This window comes from Bos indicus x Bos taurus, chromosome 22, assembly GCF_003369695.1.
Source record: "Bos indicus x Bos taurus breed Angus x Brahman F1 hybrid chromosome 22, Bos_hybrid_MaternalHap_v2.0, whole genome shotgun sequence".
Taxonomy (NCBI): Eukaryota; Metazoa; Chordata; class Mammalia; order Artiodactyla; family Bovidae; genus Bos; species Bos indicus x Bos taurus.
Genome location: NC_040097.1, coordinates 21,912,133 through 21,937,613, shown reverse-complemented (window position 1 = coordinate 21,937,613; position 25,481 = coordinate 21,912,133). Strand labels below are relative to the sequence as shown.

At 41.1% G+C, this 25,481-nt stretch overlaps 1 protein-coding gene across 27 annotated transcripts in view; it reads left to right on the top strand.

Annotated features, from left to right (window-relative positions):
* Positions 1-25,481, top strand: part of CADPS (calcium dependent secretion activator) — a 471,796-nt gene that overhangs the window by 427,566 nt on the left and 18,749 nt on the right. For all 27 annotated transcript variants that reach the window (XM_027523777.1, XM_027523803.1, XM_027523802.1 and 24 more), the window contains one exon: positions 5,832-5,939. In XM_027523777.1, coding sequence (XP_027379578.1) covers positions 5,832-5,939 — 108 coding nt within the window. The remainder of the gene's footprint in view (positions 1-5,831; positions 5,940-25,481) is intronic.

Genomic DNA, 25,481 nt, shown 5'->3' with positions numbered 1-25,481 from the left:
AATGGTTTATTGGCTTATTTCTCAAAGGATGGCAAAATGGAAAATTGGAGGGAGTTTAACATTAGCATATATTTTGTTTGTTTAATGAAAGAATGTACAATCAATAATTATGCTTTGAATTTATATAATACTTCTCACTGGGGGACCCCCGACTCCTTCACGTAGATAGTCCTTATAATGGAGAAGAGAAAAAGCTCACATACCTGGAGCTAGGAGAGAAGTAATGTTTTTTCACAAAAGCCCCAGAGTAGAAACTTCCAGTCTACAGGGAACAGACTACTCAAGTTTTCTGAGCCTGGTTCTCCATCCTTAAAATAGGGATTAAAAACGCACGTCACAGATTCACTGTGCAGATTACACGGCGCATACATGGGACACTCTCTAGCTATTTCTGCAGCAGGAGAAGGGTGGGGTGGGGGAGATATTTCTGCTCTGTTGCACAAGGGAAGAGGTGGGATGAATTGTTGACATCCAGCCTGGCCTAGCCTGGGCTTCAGCAGTCATAGAAAGGGAGTTGATAGTCCGCAACCCAAAGATCTGGTAACTGAAGTCGGTTTTCTGTTTCACCTCGAAGCAAAGGGGGGATCTCACCAATGAGATTTAAACAGGTGACCAGTGGGCAGGACCTAAATGTTTGGGAAAAAAAATTGATCTGGCAGTTGGTTCTATCAACTGAAATTATTAGGCAGTTAAAATTATTGGGGGCAGAGGTCAAAAAAAGTCAAGTTTGGTAATGTCACTTGGCTCAACGTACTTCCTATGAGCCAGGCTCAGATTTATTGTCAAGATGAAAACAAACTGGTTTCTACGTTGACACAAAAAGGAACAAAAATCAGCTAGCCAAGTTTCCTCCCCCTAAGGAGACAGAGAAAGTGATGCAGTATGTCCCCAAATGTGGTACACTTCCCATCCACACTATACAATCTCATAGGAACAAAAACTGCAACCAAGCCTTATAAATAACCTCCGTGTGTGAGGCATTGTTTGAAGCACTTTACGTTTAACCTGCACAACAATCCCCCATGAGGGAACGGTGGCCCTGCGAGGTTGGCTTGCTGAGGATCCCACGGTTCATAAGAGGCACAGCTGAGCCTTCAAGTTCTTAAACACTACATCGTCTGCCGGATATGATTTCCTTTAGTGCATAGACAAACATCTTTTTTTGGAAAACTGAGAAATTATTTTAATGAATATCAGAAAAAATACGATTAGCATGTCAAATGGGCTCTTTCACCATGATTTCACCCATCAGTATGCCTTGGGGACAAAGCTAAACTTTAAAAATAAGTTCCTTAGAGTATTTTGCAGCAAATCCCTGGTGGCTCAGACAATAATATTATAGCAAATGTTTTAATAAATAATTTTCCAGAAAACATTAGTACAGGATACACATGTACTATATATACACTGTTCACCCAGAGTAAATAATAGTTTACTTCTCAATAATTATTTACTTCTCAAAACAGCCCTAGGAGGGGAGTAATAGGACCATCGTGTTTCACAGTGAGGAAACTGAGGCGCAGGGAGGTTCAGTGGCTGCCGTGGTCACCTGACGAGTTGACGGGTACATGAACATTCAAGTGCTCGCGGTTTGATACGTAGAGCCACCGGCACTGGCTCCCAAGAGTCAATGGTGTGTGTTTGCTTCCAACTCTGCCTTCAGTTGAGGGCACATTGGCAGCTCAAACTCAGCCTTGGAGGGAGTATTTACACCACGAAACTGTCAAGCACTACACTTCAAGCTTGGTTGTTTTGTTTGATTGTTTTTGTCTTGAAGAGCGAGTCTACCAGCTCACCAGCAAATAACACCTATTAAATCAGTAGTCCCCAAACCAGAATGTGCAGAGGTGATAGTTGGCAAGGTTTTTTTGGTTTGTTTTGGTTGTTTTTGCTGTAGAGATTCCCAGCCCCTTGCCTCTGGAGATTCTGACTCAGCCACTCTGGGGTGAAGCCTGGAGATCTCTAAGAAGCTGCCCACTAGATTCCGGTATTCTGCACAACTCTGGGATCCAGTGGCTAAATCAGTGATTGACCTTTGTTCTATACTGGAAGCATAGGGAGTTTTTTTTTAGAAGTATCACTCTGAGGTTGCTTGACAGCTTAAAGCAGAATCTCTGGGTGTGGCGTCTAGGCATTAGTATCTTTCAAGCTTCCCATATCCTTCTCATTTGCAGCCAGGTTTAAGAACTCTGAGATAAAATCATCTTTTAAGTTGTCTCTAGTTCCGGTGAGCTGACCTCTGTTGCCTGTAAGGTTTTTGGCACACGGTTTGTTGGTTTAGTTTCTTGTGGGGACTGGTATTTAGTTACCGTCGACGTTTGTCTCTTAATTATCTACACTAACAGAGGGAAGCGCTGTTACCAGTCATTCAGAACATTGCACGATCCCCAAAGCACATCTCTTTGTCTTAGGTGGAGTGTTCCACCCTTCAATACGGAGCAGATTTGCATTCCTAATTAGGGCTGGCTTTAGGATGCTGGAAATTTGAATTCATTTCCCTCAAGCTGAGAAATATCCTGGGAGGAACACGCCATGATTAAAATGTCCTATTTCTTCCAGCCACCAAGTGGCTTCTTCAAATTATGTCTTCCATACATGGATTTATAGTTAACTATATGGGGATTTATATAGTCATTATTTGTTTAATTATTTTTTAAAATCTACACCTCATGATGTCAGTCTGTCCAAGGCACATTTAAAATAAACAATGCAATTATGAAATATTAAAAACCATCCTGTAATTTTTTCCCATGTTACTAGATAGCCATGTGGTTTAAAGTGAAATGAAAGTCGCTCAGTTGTGTCTGGCTCTTTGCAACACCGTGGACTGTAGTCCATGGAATTCTCCAGGCCAGAACACTGGAGTGGGTGGCCTTTCCCTTCTCCAGGGGATCTTCCCAACCCATGGATCAAACCCAGGTCTCCCGCATCACAGGCTGATTCTTTACCAGCTGAGCCACAAGGGAAGCTTCATTTATCTAATAACATCAGTTGTTCAAGAATATTTTTCATCTATAACTACAAGTTAGCTTGTTGGTCACTGAACAGTTACAAGTGTAACCATTTTGGTTGAAAACCTGCTTAGAATGTGTTGCACAACCTTCTCTACCTTTTTAAACGGGAACTGACAGTACTCGTACCTTTTCCCTGTGACCAGGGATCCCCAGTGGCCATTTAGTGACCTGCTCCCCCAACGACTTCCCAAGACGTAGCCCTTCACAGCCCCAAACCTCAGTGTATGCTGAGTCTACATGTCTGATGCTCCAGTTTGGCAGCCTTCTCCCAAGAGCTAAGGGTATCAGGAAAGGTAATAATGTCTGTCAGCACCTCTGTTTCAAATAAGTCCCCTCATCATCCTTCCTGGTCCACCAAAGGATGGAAAATAGGCTTGTCAGAATTGGACAAATAGCTGGTCAAAAACGTGGGGACCAGAGGACTTTGAGAAAACACATTTTCATGCAGACTTGGTCTTTTTTTTTTGACACTGGTTTCTCTGAAGCAACTTTTTTCTTCTTGGTTCCAAAGTAGATTCCGAAGGTAGGTAAGGTCATGAAGTGATATAATCTTGTGGGGGATGCGGGGGCGAGAATCATAAAGGCTCATGTTTAAATAGCAATTTATGGCCTTTGAGGCAGTTTAACTTCATTATTTTAGCTGGTGATAGTAACAATCCTTGAAGGTAAGTAGGGGAGCTATTATTAATCCCACTTTACAGATGGTTATAACCAAAGCCCAGAGAAGTTGAAATGACTTTCCTTTCAAAAGCTCCATTGTGTAGGGGATCAAATAAAAATACATGTAGTGTGACTGAGTAGTTAAATAAGGAGGTGCGACAGAGACTTATTCATTCATGGTTTTGTTCATTTGGGAAATATTTAGTGAACACATACCATGTGCCATCATTGCTGTGCTGAGGATACAATAAAAAAAAATAGATCAGATAAAGTCCCTGTATTCATGGACCTTATGTGCTAAATAGGAGAAAACAAAAAGCAATTAAATAGATTATACAGTGTCAGATATTGGTGAGTGCTATGAAGAAAAATAAAAGCTCAGTCAAAAACTCAGTTTTTTTAACTACCTGGGTGAGCTGAACTGCACTAATATTTATTTTCAAAGTTTTTATATGCATTTTCAAAGCATAAATGAAAAGCCCCTTTGAGGACAGCAATTTAGTGAAAAGAGAAGGAGGGGTGAAAATAACCGTTATTGTAGATCGCTGTTGTGGTTACAAATAGGTCTGCTGAATTTGGCTTTGAATCTTAGCTCTAAGATGGCTGTCTGCATCCAGGAAAAGTCAACATCTGCCACAAGTATCACCAGGGAAGAAATGGAAACAATAATAAGTTTCTCAAGTGCCCCAGGAAGGGGTGCCCATCCCCGCTGAGGACGCCCTGTGATGTGCGGCTGCCAAAGGGAGTGGAGGAGAGAGTTGCCAGCTTAGAACTGATAGCTATCACTTCCATCTCATTGGAGAACCTCTATGGTTTCGTATCATAAAACTGCAACAATTTATAGGACCATCACACAACCTGCTCAATCCATTCGCTGAAAACTGCTTGAAAGTGTAGCAGTTGACTACTGCGGCTTTGAGTTGTCCTCATTGTTTTTCAAATTAATACCTTGTCATTGTTTCAGCAGGTGTTAAGAAATGTTACTAGCATCCCAGGGGCCAGGCATTGGCCCTTTGCTTGATAATTGTTTGCTTTGTATCAGGAAAAAAAAAAAAAATACAGTCCTACTGTTTCCAAACCTTCCTCATTTTCACCCTGGAAATTACACAGAAGTGTTAACTAACTTCAATTTGCAGTGCCTGACAGTCACGTCTGGTAGAGAAATGATACTTTGTGATCTAAGGTAAAGTCACAGTAATGAAAACTACTCTTTTTAGTTATTAGCACACATGCATATCGACTGTGGAAATTTAAGGGGTTTGTGGCAGCTCTCCTAATGACCCATATTACAGTGTTTTAATAGGTTTCTTTGGAGATAACTTTGATTGTGACATCTCAAGCAGTATGCATTCTTAGTTTAGTTTTTCTTACCATAAATGATTTTGTAACCACTGAATGAGACCACCTGCTTACCTTTCCAGAACATCTAATTTATTTAAAAGTCTAATCCTTCCCCCTCCCCATCTTTTTGAATCCTTGGACTCTAAAGCTATACCAGGAAGCAAAGACAATTGGTTGAATGTCTCCTTTGAGTAAAGTAATAAGGAAATACTCACTATATACTCAGGTTAAACTACCCCCACAATATGACTTGGGTAGGAGGTGGTATAGATTGAAATAGAATTTTTTTTACTTGTCATATCCTCAGTGTTTTAAATTGAGGGGATCAGGGAAAGCTGTCATTTTTCTAATATTATTTAAGGACAGACAGTGGAAGATAGAGTATTTTTGAGTATTTTTTGATGGAGCTTTCAACCAAAAGAAAAACCAGAGAATATCTCTGGGTTATCTGGTGAAGATTTATCCATTAGAGTATATTTGCCAGAAAAAAAAAATTAAAAACAGAGGGGAAAAAAACCTGTACGACCCTGCAATCTCATTCAACCTGCCAGGTTGAATTTCTAGAAAGAGCTGGAGATTTTAATATCAGTTTCAGTTCCTGGAATTTCTGTCCAGGCTGTGGATAGTGATGCTGTATATGGTGGAGCCTCTGGATACCGTGTGCTCCAGACAGCTCCCGGCTCTAGGGGAGAGCTTCAAACTCCAGGGGAAGTGCTGGGGGTCCAGGCAGGGTGAAGTGGGCAGGGTATGCAGGGGTAGTCGAGATAGAGCCACTGTCTGAGAATTCCATGTTCACGTTCTCCTGTTTCTTTGCAGAAACCTGGGATGGACGTGGCCGATGCGTACGTGACTTTCGTCCGCCACTCTCAGGATGTCCTTCGTGATAAGGTCAATGAGGAGATGTATATAGAAAGGTTATTTGATGTAAGTAAATGCCTTCTCCTCCTTGAAGGCCAAGGAGGAGACCCTCCAAAATGTGACAAAATAAAGAGACAGGAGGATAAGTCACATTTTGAGAAAATGGATTGGTCCTGATGCAAACTTAATCTTTTCCTTCCCCTCCGCCTTAGGCTCTTATCTGTCCTGTGTCTGTCCCCAACCCTCCCTCGCGTGGCCGTGTCTCAGTCCCCACCTGTGTGATACATAGTGCGGCACACAGCCTCACACAAGCCGGCTCCTCCCTGCACGAAGCTTGTGAGGTGGCAGCTTCCTCTAACTGGCAAAGACCTTCCTGGGTCATGGTTCCCCTTCTTGCAACCCAGCCCTGCTTTAGGGAGATGCTCCCTGCCGTCTGGGAGACTGCGACTGGCCCCTCTCCTGAGGGTGGTTCACAGCTGTGGCATGCAGCTGTTGCAGGAAACGTAGCATCGTTATCACTTCAAAGATGATTGCGTTTCTGGAAGACTAGAAATCTTTAGCTAACCCTGGGTTTTGGCAAACACTTAATGTTAGTTACTTGTTCTTTTGCTGTTCTAAACCGGGGTGTCCCTTCCCCACCTCTCCCACCCCACCCACTTAAAAATTTGGAAAAAGAAGCAGGGGTATAAAGAGCAGTTACATCAGGCTGCCAGACCTGGCTTGAAGTTCAGAGAACACATTTCTGAGGGGTACTAGTTATCAAGTAAACTTACTTCCACTGTGACTACATCTGCACTCTCAAAGCAAACTACTGAGGTCAAAAGCAAAAAATAAAAAGGAATCTGCTTCGGTCTCAAATTTTCTGCCTCTTTCAGGCCAAAGCAGATGGGGCTGCCTGATTTAGCCAGATATTTTGTTTCAAGTTCCCACCGAATTTGCCAGTGTAGACCCGGCCAGAGTGCATGGAAGCCGGCGTTACTTGTCTCCGTGTGGCTCTAATTGTACAGCCTGCTCCTGTCTTGTGAAGCGTGAGCTCCTCCTGTCCAGGTTTCCGTATTTTGAGTGCCAGCTCGAACATTAATGTTTTGGTCTACTATGGAATCCGTGTTTCTGTATTTTTTCTGCGATTGTGTTCAGCAATTTACATCGAGTTTGTGTGTGTGTGTGTGCGTGTTTTTGTTCCATGGCTAAGTGAGCTCATTGTTGGCACCGCTTAAGAATCTGCAGCTCCTGACTTTTCTGCGCTTTGTCTTCCAGCTCATTTGCTTTCCTCGTGTGTTGAAAAGGCTCCTGTCTTTTTTTTTTTTTCTCATTTCTAATCATCCCCTTTCTGTGTTCAATATCGCTCTTTCTTCTGCATCACCTTTTTTCGAGAAAACCCTTCTTACTTTTTAATTCCCACCCGTCCTCTCTCAGATTAAAATGGAACTTATCTCTCATGTCAAATGTTTTATCACATTGTATCAAGTGGCATGAATTAGAATCAAATAATCTTCCTGTGTACATCTTCTAGCATGGCCCACATCCACTGAGAATGCCTCATACATGCATAAAGCTCACTGGCGGGTCCTCTCCCTTCTCTGCATGCGTGCCTTTATGAAAGTACCAAGCCCGGAGTGTCTGGGGCCCGATCACCCAGCCAATAGGCATTGAAAACAGTCAGGCAGCACCCTTGGGTCTGCGTTTTGGAGTGTGGACTCTCTGCCCATCTCCGCTGAATGAAATTCCAAGCCACAAATGTTCAGGAAGCCTGTGGGGTTGTTCTTTTCAATGCCTAGGTTGCCTTTTTTTTTCTTTTCTTTGATCAGTATCTTCTAATTCTCAGTTTTGTGTGGCTCTCGTGTGCGTGTTTCTGTGTGAGTGTGTGTGTGAATAACCCAGTGCTCTCCAAAACTTTCAGATATCTAGTACTGAATTTCATGTTGAATCCACAGTTTAGCCTATTATTTCATTGACAAATAACCCACTTTTTCCTCCTGATTTTTTTTTTTAATTAGACATCGTGCACGGTGGGGAAAAAATGTTTTTAAGGTGGCTTTGTCAAAGGCAGCAAGGCAGATTGTCCTTTTCTGGGGCTTTTTTAAAGGGAAAGTACAACTGGATCTTGATTTTAAAAGTACGGTTGTAGCTTTGGCCAGCACAGATGGTAAACTGGACTTGCCCAACTGTTGAAGAACAGAGGTAAATTCAAGCCCTCTGGTCATTGGTGTGAATTAGTAATGAAAAGAAACAATACACAGAGTATGTTTCTTGGGATGCAAATTATGTTTAGAGTTATTCAAAAATTCACAAGTATGTCAAATCCCTTGTGGAATTACAAACTGACCAGCACAAAATGGCATCAGTAATATTATCAAAATCCCCACAATTTAATCTCCCGTTGTCCTAATTCTGTTTTTCCAAAGGAATCTTAATTGCACTTCCCTGAATATCAGAGTTTAAAACTTAACCATTACAATCATTCACTGAACATCACTCCCACCCCTGTGGAAAAAAATTTTTCAGCAGTTTTATTTCAAGATAGCAAATTTCTGTGCCATTTACTTCCTTACTTCCCAAATAACCTGCTCCCCTAATTTACAGAATATTGGTGCTAGGCAACCTAACTGATGTCGTGCAGGAAAAGTTCTTGAATCTGTCATGATTTTAAAACATTTGTCATTCGATAAAACCCAGAGCTTCTCAAGAAGCTTCATTACTATGCAGCCCCAGTAATTTAATTCAGTACTTACTGTTTTTCTATAATCTAGCAGCAAAACATCAGATTACCAACATGTTTGATTATCTTCGGCTTCTGTTTCCTCAAGTAGGATGTTTATTTCTTTACATATATGCTCTGGAAGGCCCTCATTGTCTACTAAGCTACACAAGGGAATCGGAATATTGAGGCAAAAAGGGTGTCTGTAAAACCTCCATTTCTTGCTACAGTGGACTTACCCTTTCAACTTCATTCTTAATGATAGTGGTCCTGGGGCGGGTTTCTAAACAATTGGCAGAAAGCTACTGAGAAAAACTTGTTGATCTGAGAGGTGTCTCTTCCAAATTGTTGCATTTTGATAAATGGCAAAAATGAATAATAGAACATTAGCATTTTGAATGAGGAAAATATGTATCTCCGAGATTGTTTGCTGTTTGGAGGTTGTTGATTTTGATTATTGTGTCATTCTCTGTTTTTTAGTTCCTGCTGGCATCTGTCATTCCAAGGAGTGTTCTCAGAGTTCCCGTTGTATTTTTAACGGTGTTTCAAAGTCTCAGTTTGATTTACCTGGGAAGTCCTTTAAGTTCTTATTATTCAGGATTATTTTCATTCTTTTTTTTTTTTTTTTCGTCTCTGAGGGTACCTTGTGGAAGAGTCTGGATGGCTTTAGTGTGTATCTGTTCCTGAGAATGTTTAGACTAATACCCAGTCATTTAACGAGTGCATCTTCCGTTTTACCCAAGCACCGATCTCCGCGTTCTCTCTCTCTGTCTCTGTCTGAGCTGGGGTTTTTCTTTTCCTCGTCATTGTACTTCTGGCTGGAATTGGGTGTTTGTGGGAGATTATCGGCATAGCATTTGGGGCTCTATATTTAATGTTCTGCATTTTTATCTATTTTATTATGTAACTTAAGAACAGCTTTCCAAATTCATCTTCGCCAAAATTTTTTTTTTAAACAGGCATTTTCTAGGTTGATTGAAGAAATACAGTCAAGCATAATATTGTCTCACCAAGTCTTTTCAATGCAGTGGAAGTTTCCCTGTTTATTAATCACTGATTCATATAGTCCTCCTATAAAATGCTAACAAACCTTTTTAGTCATGCACACACACACACACACAAAAACACTAATCGGTTCAAAATTAAGTGCTGACAGGAGAAGAATCCTCAAACTGTTTTTCTTGGTGTTTCAGACATGTAGCTATACATTTTTTCATCTGCATGTTTGTAATTTTTTTTTTTTTGCTAAAAAAATAGTGATCCATTGTGAACCAGTTCTAATTGCTCAAAATAACAGTTTATAATATTTGGGAGGTGGGGGAAGATGCAGAGGTTTAGAGCAAGCAAATATGCTGATATGTACAATCATAGGGAATCTAAATTATATTGAAGATGCTGAATTCTGAAAAGAGAATTGATTACTGTCAGACTCAAGTGAGAGCTTGGCCTCTTTGAAAATTATTGCTGACTTTTAAAGAAAATATAAAACATGGAGATGAATAATCTCCATATTCCTGAAGCAGCAGCTTGAAAAGGAAAGCACAGCCAAGAAATAACTCGAAGACAGAGATTTAAAGCTTGAGTGTCCATTATTCATGCAGATAGCCTCCCCCCACCTCCTCTGGTGATTAATTCACCATTTGCCCCGAAACAAAAACATGGTTTTGGAAATTAGAGATCAGATCATCAAGAGAAGCACCTAAGATTTCAAGGTCTAAACAAAAATTAATTTATTTTCTTTCCTCCTGTACTTCTTGAAGACACAGACTGAGAAGAAAATCGGGATTAAAAGAGATGTGCTTAGGGTGAATTCATCTGCTTAAACCTCACAGGCTCGGAGATGAGTGATTAAAAAGCCATCTCAGACTTGGATGGCATCCACGTTGGGGGTAACGCTGCATGCACACTGCCTTCCTCGGGCCCCCGTGTCACCGTGAACCAGGCCTAGGGAACACTGGACGGGAGATGATACGTGGATTATATAGGTCAATTATACACTTAATCTGCCTTCTGGAGGATTAAGTATTTGCAGATTGACTCTGCATTTGGCTTCTCCGTGGCAGTTATCAGATCAGGAAAGGGCCCCCTCACCACACCGCCTCCTAAGTACTTAATCAGGCAGCGCAGTCAGGTTCGTTTGGGGCCGCCGCCCCGTATTCTCTGCTTTTCACGGATTTTAATTTGCTGTTCCATTATCAAATCATGTATTTGTCCACTTTATGTGTCAGCCCAGTAATTGAGTGTGAATATGTCCCTTTAAAGGGGTAATTTGAAAACTGAAACCCCTGCCTATTAAAATATATTTGCTGTATTTATTTATATAAGATGCCACAGATAACCTGATTAAATTACAAAAGCACAACCTAAGTGAACATGTATCAATCAAAGTAGGAGCCATTCTGCTCCTGGAGGAAGGAAGTGTACAGAAGACCAGGCAGCAAGAGAAACATTATGTTCTTAGGTGATATCTGTCAGGTGTGTGGCCAGCTATGCCGCAGAGGGAAGTTACCTCCAAAAGAACAAAAGTGGGGAGAAGCATACAAGATTCACTAATAGAATAGGTTGTGGTTCTAAGGGCTGATTAAAGAAAATCAAGGCATATGGCGTTCAAGACATTGAGACAGTGAGTTATCTCCGCTAGAAGCAAGAAGCCGGCTTGGCTGCCCCTTCATGGGAGTTCTTGGGTAGTGAGCCTGGGCCTGTCTTCTGGAGCCTTCAGAATTCACCCTTGATCCTTACAACCTGGGTGACCATGAACAAGGTACTTAATCTCTCAGAGTTTCAGCTGATTCATCTGTGTAAGAGATGATAATAAGCAGAAGAACCTTCTTGTGGAGTGGTTTGAGGGTAAAGCACCGGGCACTCCTGCCAGCATCAGGCTCAGGAAGTGTTTGGTAAGTGTCAGCCGCCACCACCACCATTATCACATCATCATCATCCCTGAAGAGGAAAGGCTTTTCCCAGGCATCTTTTTTTCTTGTTAAACAAAACCCCACATCCGTGTGAAGGTGCTGTAAGAATCGTGCCGTCACTTGCAGGCATTAACTCCAAACTTCCTTAGAATTACAGGATGTAGAGTCGCCTGGTACCTTTGGTAACATAGTTCTGAAGCAGGTAGAAGAATGGTGATCAGGGCTGGGGCTTTGACATAAGCCAGACAGGAGAAGGGGTTCTGTTTTTGCCACTTCTTAGCTATTTAACTTCGGGTTGACTAGTTAACCTCTCTGAGCCTCAGTTTTCTCACCTATGAAGAAACTGACTTCTTAACAGTTGTTTTGCGGACTGAAGAACATAATGAATATAGACTGGCATAGTTAAAAATTTGACAAGTCTTTTATCATCATCACATCTCATAGAACTATCTGTTCATTCCATTGACTCTGAAATGGCCTAGCCCTACCCCCTAAACAAAGCAACAGTATGTTGGCAAATAACTTGTAATTGACCTTCTGACTGGGGAAGGGAAGGATAGGAAGGAGTGACTATACCTTTTATTATTACAGAGGAAACAAATGTACATTTTAGACATTTAGGGAATACAGCTAAGCAAAAATAAAATGTTACATGTCCAGCAGGCAGTGTTTATTCTTTGATTCTTTTTCTGTTTATGTATATGATATACTTTTAACCAAAGTAAGTGAGGAAAAATTGCTATTTTTAAGTTGGTGGTCTTGATTTTCAGTGTCAGTAAGTGTTCATCTAATTCACTGTCCATATTCAGAATTTCCCACTTGTCCCCAAAATATTCTTTATAGTTGGTGTGTGCAACCCAGGCTGTGATTCAGGGCCACACGTTGTTTCTGGTGGAGATGCACGTTCAATTTCTTTTTTACCAGTACTGGCCCTTTTTTCATGATCCTGACTTAAAGGGACCGTCATGCCAATTGTTCTGCAGACTGGAGGAGTTTATTACTATCTAAACATAGAACTAATTTAAGGAGAAAAAAATATATATCTAGCTGAATTCAACCAAGTAGCTCTTTTGGACATAATTAGTAACTCAGCATAATTCAACCAGGGTTTTTTTTTTTTTTTTTTTTTAAAGCTGTTCTCTGTATGTAAGGAAAATTTCTGAAGCTAGTTTTAAAATAAAGAAAAAGCTAAACCGCAAGGACTTCACAGAGGTCAGGAACAAGTTGCCCACATGAAGAGCTATGGTGATTTTATTTCCTGCACTAAGGCACAGGTATCTGAGCTGAAGAAGGAAATCTGAGGTCCCAGTTCAGTGTTCCTCATCTCACTGTAACTGCTTTGGTGAAATCTTGGACTGGGTACTTAGACTGGCCTCCCCCACTCCCCACCTCACATCGTTTGTAAGGGTTCTTTGTTAATTCTGCTAGGATTTTCTCTGAGGTTATCAATCTGAAATTAAGCCCTTCAAATCAGTCTGAAGCTGAGCTTTTCAATACTCCTCAGATCCAGCTTTAATTGAACTATGACCTCAACCTCATCATCCTCAGTGATGAGGCTAAAGAGTGTTTTCTCCAGGCTCCTAGGGTATCCTTGAGAATCTGTGTGATTATATATACTTGAACAGGAAAACAGATCCAAAATGAATCAGGAAATATAGGAAAGGAAAGATTACTAATTTTTTTTTTCCACCTGATCATGAATCCCAAAGTAAACTCTGGCAGTTCAGGCATGTCCTGGGCCAAGTATCATTTCCCAAGTAGAATGTGGAAACAGAACACAGAGTCAGAGGGAATTGAAAAGTGGAAAACCTGTCCATCTACCTTGATTTGTAACATTATAAGGAATATAAAATACAAACACACACACACACATATGATTAGGGTTTGAGTTCTTGCAGTGAACCTCAGACTTGGGACCATTGCAAGCTGGAATTAGAAAACAGTTCACTTTCATGACTTTTATCCAGTGCTCCTTAAAGACCCAGTGTCTTCATGACTTCCCTGGTTCCCATCATGTAAATCTGCTTTTAGCAGATGTGCTATTTGCTCCACTGTTAAGGTGAAGAAAACTTAGTTCTGGCCTTGTTGGAATATTGGCAGTTTTATTCAGATATTAAGCCCAAAGAGTAAGGCATGAATAATGGTGATCTTTGACATGATGGAAAGCAAGCTCTACTAGAATGGGAGGGGGTGGAAAGAAGAATGTTTTCATGCCTCTGATGCCCTATGGCAGTGAATCTTATTTTCAAATACATATCCTTCAAAATAACTAGTAAAGGATAGCAGTTATTTTGCATTTCGAGTCTTAGGTATAGAAACACATGTCTGTTCCACAGGCTTCTTTCCATGCCTGAGGTTTCAACAGTAGTGCATGCAGAAAAGATAAGGAGGCATTAATAGATTTGGATTATTTGGATTAATTGTATCAAATGGGCTGTTACTATCCAAAAGGAAGTATTTATTTTTTGTTAGCATTATTCTTACAGATTTATATTTCAGGGCCATGTCTTCAAGTAGTTCTTTCTGATCTAGATGTTGTCTCTGAAGCCATTCATAGAAATAGATTTCGTTTACTTTCAGGCAAACCTGACATAAAACCAGTCTTGGATTTTTTCTGGAGCTTGCACCTACCAAAGAGTTTTGCTAAGTATCTTTATCAGAACAGCTTTCTGTGTTCCAAGAGACATTTGGTGAATACAGTCAATTTGTTTTCTTTTCCAGCGGAGAATGTTCCAATAGTCATTCTAAGAAGCCAAGCTGATTGCTCTGTTACATTAAGGTCACAGTATCCTTGCTAACATGACCCACACAATTTCTTTTGTGTCTTAGAAAAGGTTTGTTTTTTTCTTATGGCAGACTTAGGGCATGGAGGCAGTAAGTGACAGACTCACACGTGTACATGCACGCACACACACACACACCATACATACAGGCACACACACAGTAGCCAAGGCACATTTTGTGGAACAAATATTATCACATTGAGTTTCAAGATACAAGATGTACTAAATCCCCAAATACTTCCCTTCTTGCAGTGCTCTGTAGAGGTTACTATCATAAAATTTCACTGTCTCTTGATGTGTAAGTCATAATCGCTTGCCCTAAAATTTTTTAATGAATGGATTTTAAATATCATCTAGGTTCTTATTATTCAAAGTGTGGTTCTATGGACCATCAGCATCTGTCTCCTCTGGGAGTACAGAATTGCAGCCCAACCCCAGTTGAATCGGATCTGAATCTACATTTTAACAAGATCCTCTGTTGATTTAACGTTTGAGAAGTACCGGGTAAGATCAGTGACTGTCTTATGTGCCTATCACTCACAATAGGAAGCACATTTTATATTACAACCCAGTATGTATTTATGCATACACACACAACAACAAAAGCTTATGAAACAGTTTTCACCCTCTGTGGGGTGCAGTGTGATATCTTCTTTTTCGTCTTTCAGAAGTCTTGATGGTAACCAATGAAATGATTTTATTGTATGATTTGTAGCTTGTAAGAGGTCCTTAGAGAGCAGAGGTTCTCACTTTCGGCACTACTACTGACTTTTCAAGCCAGATAGTTCTTGGTTGTGGGTGTGCTGGCCTGTGTACTGAAGGATGCTGAGCAGCCTCCCTGGCTTCTACCCCCCAGATGCCAGGGGAGACCCCTTCTCAACTGTAATGACCCAACCTCTAGACATTTCCAGAAGTACCCTGGGAGCAGGGGGGATACCAAAATCACTCCTGTTTGAGAACCACTGATCTGGCTGATCCAGAGGTTAATGCTCCACGTAAACAAGGGAGCCTTACGTCTCCAGTGTCGTGTGCCCCTCTGCCACCACCGTCGCACACATTTGAGAAGTATGTGTAGCATCAGCAACAAAGAGTCCACACTTGTCAACCCCAGACGTGACATGGAGGCTCTGCCTGTCTTGGAAGTGGATTATATCTGGGGGGCTTCGTGCAGTGATAGGACAAGCTTGTGAGACATCCAGGACTCCCCACCTCCCTCACCAGTCTCCCAGGAGGAGTCACTCAAAACCAGGGGAGGGATCCAGAGCAGCAAGTTAGGTCAGCAGTACAGATTCCCACTTTGACCTCCCTCAATTGCTTTGCTTTTTATAATTTCATCAGGACCTTGGTTAAAAAAAAATTTTTTTTTTTTGCTTCTACTAGGTGGCTACAAGTTATTTTTGTGTGTCCAAAAACCTGAAAAGAAGGCTCAACTTGAATACTTCATTCATCCTAAATTCCCAGTTTAGAAGAGAACAGTTAACAGCCTCCTGTTCTGTTAAACTCCTGCTGAGTTGACTAAAAATCCAGTTAATGGAGTCTAGCAATTTGCCACCAGTATGAATATTCCTGTATCAGAAGGCTTATAATGATGGTGCTGCTTGCCACACTGGGTCACCTTGACTGCCTTTGGCAGAATTTTTCACCCTAACCATCCCTGGACTAATTAATGCCCATTATACCAACAAATCTCCAGGTCTTGCCCAGGATGGGGTTATTATTAATTACCAGATCTTCATGCCATCCAGAATATAAAAGACCCTATCATATTTTGTGTAAAAAATTTTTTTTGGCAAAGAACAAATAATATGTAAACCAAGTTAAATTTATGAGTTCTCCAGTACAATTCTCTAAGTCAGTAGGGTTTTTCTCCCCCATTTGGCTTAAAAAAATTTTTTTCTACAATTTTTAAAGGTTACTTTCCATTTACATTTATTACAAAACATTGGTTGTTTTCTCCATGTTATACAATACATCCTTGAGCCTGTTTTACACCTTTTTTAAGGAAGAGAACTATCACCTCCTTTTATTCAAAAAGTTCATTGTTTGGCCTAGGGATCCATTCTGTTAAAGAGAAGAGACCCAGCTATCAGGTACCTCACCGATTTGGGGAGTACTAGACCAGTGCTTTTTTCACCCAGAGGTGGTTTCACCTCCCAGAAACCATTCAACAATGACTGGAGACATTTCCAGTTGTCACAGATAGAAAGGTGCTGTTAGCATCTAGTGAGTAGAAACCAGGAAGGCTGCAGTGGACAGCCCCACAACAAGGAATTATCTAGCTCAAAATGTCGATAATTTAAAAATCCTTTGTCTGTAATGATATGGGCTGTTTAACTTTAAATGGTGGTAAAAAAATCATCCAATTATCTTCAGATCATTTTCTCACCAAGGGATTCCGATTTCTGTCTCTAAAGAATACTCAACTTCAGAGATTTATCAGAAACTAGTCTCCAAAATCCTTTTGACAAGCTTCATCCAAAGACATCTTTTTAGGGTCTCAAAAATAAAAACCAAAGAATCTTTAACACCTGCCTTTCTCATCTTGAACTTAACACTTATCCATGAGTGGTTCCCATGAAACTTCAGTACTTCAGTAAACCTCCAATCTTGTCAGTTAAATGAATCACCACACCTTCCTTTTACTAAAAAGTGTCCTTTCAAGTTTTTAAGGAACTAACTTCTTTATGTCAGGCAGACACGAAGAGCATAGGCTTTGTAGTAAGATAGCCCCAAGGTCAGTTTTGGGGTCTACGACTGCTTACCTGTTGTGTGACTTTGAGTAACCTCGATTTCCCCCTCTAAAAATAGGGATAAAAACAGTACCTACCTCTTTGGCTTAGAACAACTAAATGAGGCAATGAGTAAACCATATGATGCTTGGCGCATTAGAATCACTCCACAGATGCCCCTTCTTGTTGCTGTCTCCATCAATAGTGGTAGTACCATGAAGACCAACAGGAAGTCTTGCCTAACGCTAAAACAAGCTTTGCAACAACGAAAAGTAATGATACATTCCTTGTCAACAGGAATTTGAAAAACCAGAGATGAAATAGTCAGAGAATAGAATAGTAAGTAACAAAGAACCCAGTTGTGCTACAGGATCTCTAAAGAAAAAAATTTTTTTCTAATTGAAGTATAGTTGATTTACAATATTATGTCAGTTTTCTGTGTCAGCAAAGTGATGGAGTTATATAAAGAGAGAATTTTCAGATTCTTTTCCATTCTGGTGTATTGTAAAATATTGAATATAATTCCCAGTGCTATAAGTAGGATTGTGTTCATCTATTTTATATATAGTAGTTTGTATCTGCTAATCCCCAAATCCTAATTTATCCCTCCCCCACTCCATTTCCCCTTTGGTAACCAAAAGTTTGTTTTCTATGTCTCTGAGTCTGCTTATATTATCTAAGTTCATTTGTATCATATTTTAGACTCCACACATAAGTAATACCATATAATACATATGTTTCTCTGACCTACTTCACTTAGTATGAGAATCTCTAGGTCCATCTAATCCATGATATTGTATGATTTCATTCTTTTTTATGGATGAGTAATATTCATACACACAGACACACACACACACACACACACACACACACACACCACATCTTCTTTATCCCTTCATCTGTCAATAGACTCTTAGGTTGCTTCCATGTCCTGGCTATTGTGAAGAATACTGCTACGAACATTGGGGTGCATGTATCTTTTCAAATCAGAGTTTTTTCCAGATATACTCCCAGAAGTGGCATTTCTGGATCATATGATAGCTCTACTTTTAGTTTTTTAAGGAATCTCCAACCGTTTTCCATAGTGGCTGTACCAGTTTACATTCCCACCAACAGTGTAGGAGGGTTCCCTTAAGAAAATCTGCTTTAAACTAGAGCAAAGTCATGTAGGAGGGAGCCTCAGAGATTAGTACCCCAGAGGAGCCAGCTTGGGCAGGTTGGGTTTGGGGAAGAGAAAGAGATAGGATTCTGTGGTCAGGCGCTATACAGGGAGACAGTATTGCTTCTTCTGGGAGCATCCCTGACTCACCACCACCGTAGCTTCATCAGCCTTGGCAGGACTTCTGTTTGGAGATGTCCTTTCAGAACTTAAGTGATAGCTTCACCCAGGTTATGATGACTCCAGTCTAGGCTTCTGGATATTTGCCACGTAGGCATCAGCTGCTCCATCATCTTAAGGGCTAAATTCTTTTTACATTAATAGGTACTGTTTTGTCATTACTATGTGCTTGTTAACCAGGGGTGTACATAAGAATTACTTACATATTTTTGTGAGCCACAGTTCTCTCATATGTTTTTAGCTTTACCTAAAGTCCTTTTTCTGTTCCAGGATCCTGTTGATCATATCTCATTATATGCAGTTGTGTGTCATGTTAGGCTCCTCTTTGAATCACATGAAATTTTAAGGAATGTTGGTCAGATATATAGGATACCCCTCTGTTAATTATCTGATTTTTTGAATCATATTTAGACGGGGCTTTAGAATTTGGAAGTTTTATATATATATATATATATTTTTTTTTTTTAATGTATTCATTCCAGCTGTATGCCACAGATTCTGAGTCAGTAGGTGTAAGATAAAGCTCAAGCATCTGTTTTTTTAAACAAGTCCAAGGGTTCAGCCCGATCATGAATCACTGGCTTAGAGCAGTATTTTCTGCACTGTGGATCATTTTGCCCACCCAAAGTTTATTTGGAAACGATTTGGAGACGTTTTTGACAGTCACAGCTCTAGGGTCGGGGGAGGAGTGCTATTAAGATCTGATGGTAGATGGTCAACATGACGCTGCCCAGGACAGTCCCCACAGCAGAGTTATCTGGCCCCAAATTTCAACACTAGTAAGGTTGATAAGTCCTGATTTAGTCAAAAAGACATGTTTAGTTCTATTATTTCTAGTAATAACCTTTCCATCTTGTGGCCAACAGAACTACTTTATAACCTTTCTATTTTTATATATATAGCAAGCATACAAAGAGATAGGAGAAGGTACTATTATTTCCATTTTTAAGATAGGAACCTAAGGTCCAAAAAGAGCTTGCCCAAGACCCCCAAGTCCCAGGGACCCCATCTCTTGAAACCTGTGGCTTTCCCACCGCTGCCACCCTCCACCACCACCACACTGAGAGCAGCAGTGTTATCTCTCTTACTCACCATTGCATCCATGAACTCTCAGTAACTGTGTGTTGAATAGGTATTGGTGAATCCCTAGCCTGTCTCATGGACCTTGTCAAAGATTTTTTTAAAGGATTTTGTAATTTCCAATTCTAACTCAAAATAGTAATTAAATCCTTTAAATGTCTCACTATGGATTTTTGCAACTGTCACCTTATTTTTTTGTTCAGAAGTATATATAGCATTCTGGTTAATTTAATGAGGAATGGATTGTTTTGGTCCATTTGGCTTTTCAGCTTTTTAGTTATTTTGAAGATTTATTAGAAAACCGTTTCTCTTTCAACCCCTACTTTGGATAGACTCTCTAAAATGTCTTAGGTCTATTTTCTGCCTTACTGAGCATTTTAAACCAAATGTAATTCTCTGGGTCAACATCTTTCAGGGCTCTGGTTTTACCCTGCTTAACCCTAAGTGACGCTGTCCAGTCATGAAGGTGTAGAAAGAGTGAGTTATCCACTATTGCTAATAACTTCCCCAACTCCAAATACAGTGCTCCTCCTGTCATACCCCATGCCTTAGGAAGATGGGGCTGAAATGTTTATCAGCCCAAAATGCATTCTGAAAGCTGCTTTTATGAGTCAGTCCCAAAGAGGACTTGTGAAGGGAGGGAAGAGGATTGCTTTCTAGGTACAAACAGGGAGGAAGAGTCCCAATAATTGACAGGTTTAATAATAATGATAAAGTTTATTTAGTCTTTCTTTTAGGTATATCTCTTGACTGTTCATTGATGGTAACCACATCATCTCATTAAAAGTGTTATTTCTTGTAAGTCCTCTTCGCAGCCCTAGAAAGTAGATACCTAATGATCCCCACTTTATAGCTATTGAGGCTGATGAAAGCCAATATTGATGGGGTACCATGGAGAAGGAAATGGAAACCCACTCCAGTATTCTTGCCTCGAGAATCCCATGGATGGAGGAGCCTGGTGGGCTACAGTCCATGGGGTCACATAGAGTAGGACACGACTGAGCGACTTCACTCACTCACTCATCTATGTACCAGGGTACAGTTCTAGGAACTTAATGTAATCATTTGTGTAACTCTCATAACTTCCTTGTGAGGTGGGTTTTTACAGACAAAGAAGTTGAGTCACTGAGAGGTACATTGACTTCAGTAAATTCAGAAGCCAGGGAAGTGATCAGTCCTAGATCAAAGTCCTTTCTTTCCAATGCAAAGTAGACTCCTAACCATGATATCTTTCAGAAAAAAAACTGCAGTCTTCAAATATGTGCCCCCAAATTCCCATCCAGTTAGGGCTCTGCATCCCACATTCATGCACCACGCATGTAACAGTAATACAGTCGTTATTTCCTGCTTGCTACCACAGCAGTACTCAAGACAGAAATTGCAGTTGTGACCCCCTAGTAGAAAGTAGCTTATTAGTCACGGCTTGTCCACTAACAATGATGGGAGTTGCATAGCTAATCAGGCAGACTTTTTAATGAAAATTCAACCCAGTCTCTTCCTGAATGTGAGGATTTTGTCATCAAGCTGGAGTTCCACCTGTACCAGCAAATCTAGACCTAAAGGTGGGAGACCCCAGGAAGCTCTACTGTACCCACTTTAGGGTGAAACCCCATCCTCAGCGGAGAGGGACCGCAACACAGTGTGGAAGCTTGCATGCCATATGTGCTGCAAAAGCCACTTCTACCTAGGCTTTCAGCTTTCAGGCTATATTTCCCTCTGGGTGCTGTCTAAGATCCTTTATCCCATAAGAATCAAGTTTTGTGGTTTATTTGAGGCAAAGGGGATGATGGTAACACAATACCTTTACATCCCAGACAGTTGATAAATGGTTTAGGATAGCAGCTTAAGTTCCTTAAGCAAACCTTGACACAAGTGGTATAATTCAGCAACAATGCCCCAGAGTTCCTACGAGGCCCCATGGACTCCTTTAACCTGCCCACATAGCTGCGTTGTCAATGGCACTAAGTTTCACAGATCAGCAGGGCTTTACAGGAGGGGGAAAGTAATCCAGAATTACAGAATAACACGGTTATACAATCCATTCGTAACACACATGTAGTTGCAACTAAATCGTTATGTGGTCATTATCCAACAATGCCTAAGATGTCAGCAATGTGAAAGTTTGCGATCAGGTTTCACCAAAGTCCTTCCTTGACTTATTTCCAGCCGAAGATTATACTAAACAATCTGACGGTGATAAAAGAGGAAGGAAGAAAGGAAGGAAGGAAAGAGGGAGAGAGGGAGGGAAGAAGGAATTTGTGTGTGTGTGTGTGTGTGTGTGTGTGTGTGTGTGTAAGCCTTAAAGAGCTTACCAGATAGATTGTCAGCTGTCAGCCAACCCTTGAAAGTAGCAAATCCCTTGGCTACTACAAAGTTGTCTCTCCACATTGTTTCTAAAGAGTTTGTTTATTGAAAATATGTCTGCTTTGGGCATTCAGCTTCCTAAGTGAGTGCAGGCTCACAGTGGCAGCAAGGTCAGCAGTGGTACACTGTTCACTAAAGCTTGCTTCTGCCTATGGTTTCTGGAAGTCACCAGCTAGTGGTGACCACTGCCGGGGAGGACGTGGATGCAGACGTACTAGGGTTCTCTTAAAGGCGCCCCACTTGGCTTACAGAGAACTAGAGACGTGAAGGCCTGATGGCCCGTGCTGGTGCACATTAGAAATAAATTTGGGCACTCGCCTTAAAGAACTCACGAACGACAAGATGCACAAAGACGAGTGATTCTGCGTTTAGCTCAGCTTTTGTGAGCCTGGCCAGGCAAGGGGGTTTCTTACAAGAAGTGTGTAAATAATGCAACCTGCTTTACAAAGGAAAACAGAATGAAATTAATCCAAGACATCCGTGGCGTGATACTATTTTCTGCCCTCAGCTTTTCTTTTTATAACTTGAGACACACAGCCTAACAGTCCAGCACAAACAATATCATGCTCAAAAAAAAAAAAAAAAAAAACCCAGACCCAGGGCATCCTTCAGTCCTTAGGATAGAACTTGGAATCCAGTCTTCAGCCTGTCACACAGTATTATTATTAAATCTATAATGTGATCACAGCCAAATCTTTGGCTTGGGCACAATCCCCCCATTCTCCCTCCTTTTGGGGGGAAAAGGGGGGAAGCATTGGGAGGGGCCAAGGAACCAAGCCAATCAAAGTTAAAATAAAGTCTCTTTCTAGCAAGACTACTGTCTATAACATGTTGTTCCTTATAGAAAGTGGGATATGGTGGCATTTGCTTGATTAACTTGCTCGACAAAAGTGACAGCTGCTGTGGGTGCCTGCGGATAAGCTGCACGGCGCAGTTCCGCCTTTGTACATCTGTCAGCAGAAAGGGAAGAATAAAGAGTGAAAAGAGACAAATTGGTCCCAAAAGACACTCCATTCAACTTAGGAGGTTTGCCCCATTCAGGCACTCGCTGTGCGCCTCAAGTACTGAGAGCTTATTCAATTTCATTCACTCTTTCGAATGAACCCACAAGTGTTTAATTTCTTATTCTGTCGCCTCAAAAAAAGGAAGGGGGGGTGGAGAAGGGGGAGGGAGCCTTGTGGACGGAAAGCATTAATGGCAAGGCAGAGGGATTCCGCCTGCACATATTAACTCATGGCTAATTTACGGTTTAACTCTATGTGCTCAGGTCCTAGACTCATCTGAATGCTGCAGCAGGGCACCTGACGCAGCCTTCCTGTCTCCTGGCTGGTGGATCCAAAACCCTCTGTAGACACTGAGGGCGCCCAGCAGGGTCCAGTGTGTGTCCTGTGTGGGGACAGTGGTCTGAGATCCATGCCCTTTGCAGAGATGAGGCAGCGAGCTCCCCAGAAGGAGGTTTGGGTTAGTGATCTGGTGAATGTAAAGTTTTTTTTTTCTTTTTTCTTCCCTCCCAGAAAGGTAAAAAAAAAAAAAAAAAAAAAAGTCACACTGAGTGAGAAGTAGTAAGTGGGGAATATGGTTAACAGAGATTAAAAATAAAGCAAGAGGAAAGGGCGCCTTTGGGAAGCAGAGCCCAGCTGTACATGGTGAAAACACATGTTAACTTTTTAAAAAGCAGCACTTTGATTTTCTTTTCTTCATCTCTGAGCCCCAGGCATCAGAACTTACCTTCTGATCTCCTTTATATAGGGGCAATCACCATGTACCCCTAAATGTTTCCTCCTCAGAGTTTGGAAGTCTTCACCAGGGCCCCCACCATCTTTTCTCCTACATTCTCATGCCACTGACTTGTCTTTGAAACCTGGCCTTCCTGAACCAGCATCCAAGTATTGTTCCATGGACAGCTTCTTGTAAATCAATACCATCTCTGGTCCTAAAAAGATGATACCCTTTCCTTATGGGAAACCATTCCCCAGAGAGCCCAGGTTCCCGAGGGCTGACATTGATGTAATTTTAAAACTGCTTAGAGAACTTTGGATAAGGGTCCTGGACCCATAAATATAGTTGTTGGCTTTATTGTCTTAGAATCCTTGAGGCTCTAGACTCTGCCTCCTGGATGGTATATAAGTACCCAATCATCTTCTGCTTGGAAACTCGCTGTGTGGTTGGACCAACAGCATCCCATTGTCTGTTTACCTGAATGTTTTCCATGGAATAACAGATTATGTGAAGGTGCAGATCATGGGTTTTGATTGTTGTTGTTGTTGTTTTTAATATTGAGAATAGGGACTAAAACAACCTCAGCCCAGAAAAAGAACTCCCTGAAGTCAATATGATTTTTCCCACGTAAGAACTTCAACTTTGACTCACAAAACTCTCATGAGTCATGACTCTATTGAGTTGAATATGTGCAAATTATGAAATTAGCCCCTTAATGTGATTAACCAACCCTGTTTTAAAAAGACATAGTTGGCATTCCACTTTATCTTTCCGTTCGGTACATGAGTTACAATCCTTATTTTAGAGTATGATTTCTATAATCATTTCTATATGGTATGCAGATTTCTTATTCAGTTGCTTACGTCAATCTGCTTGTGAATTAATGCAGTTAACTCTCGATGCACTTCCCGTACCTGTGGAGCAGTCGGGGGCGGGCAGATGCTGTTCGTGAACAATCTGATTTCTGCTCCTGGGATGAATCTCTCTCCTCCCTCTAAGGTCCTTGTATGCGTCCCAGAGAGCAGTTTTCAGATAAAGTATTAACCCTTCTCACGTGGATAATAGGTTAGTAGGACGTGCCACCAAAACTAGAGTTTCTTTTTCGACATAATTGAGCTTGAAGTGATTGAGATGACTTGAAAGTGTGAATTTGGATTGTAACTATACATTTTTCTCAAACAGTAGGTTCCTTTGAGAGGACAGAGGCTCAAGGCATGGGGGTCCATTTTCTCAATGCACAGGGAGGCCCAGGAGTAAATCCCCAACATATCCAGAGAAAAATAGGCCCCAGAAAAAGGTATTGTTAACCGGGGTGAGTTTGTTAATGTCCAAACTGCACACCTGCCCTGGGCAGCCCAGGCGGCAGACCAGGCCTGGCTAGAAGCTGATTGGGGATTAATCGCGTTTGGCTCATTATTTACGTCTCTTGGAGAAAGAAAGAGCCTGAGAAAATCCAGGTACCTGAGAGAGCTTTTTCCTTTTCCCTTAAGTATCAGGGATTGCTGAAAGTTAGGTATCAGCTTCTGACATTTGCTAAAGAACTTGTCTAGTTAACGAAAGTCCGAAACACAAGCATGTTCAGATTTACAGTGATAGGTCCCATTGGTCAGCCAGTGGGTGTTAGAACAGCTGGTGTTGGGCCCATGTTCCATCTTCCATTCAGGGCTTGACCTCTAGTTACATTTTTATTCAATTACTTAGGTGTCCAACAGTTTCAGAAACCACGTTGTGTACAGGAAAGCACAGATCTAATTTTGATACCTAAATTGGATTCTTTTTTTCAGGACAGCAGGGCATTGGAAGCTAATCAAAAGAGACAGAGGAGAGAGAGATATTTTGCTATTTGAGCACCTTAAGTTCAAAGGTGGAAGGATTTTGCAGGGAGTCATGCCTCACCCCTCATTTAACTTGATATTAAATAGGGCCTTGAGTTATAGAGGGGGGGAAAAAAAAATATATATATATATTGGTGGAGCTTATATGC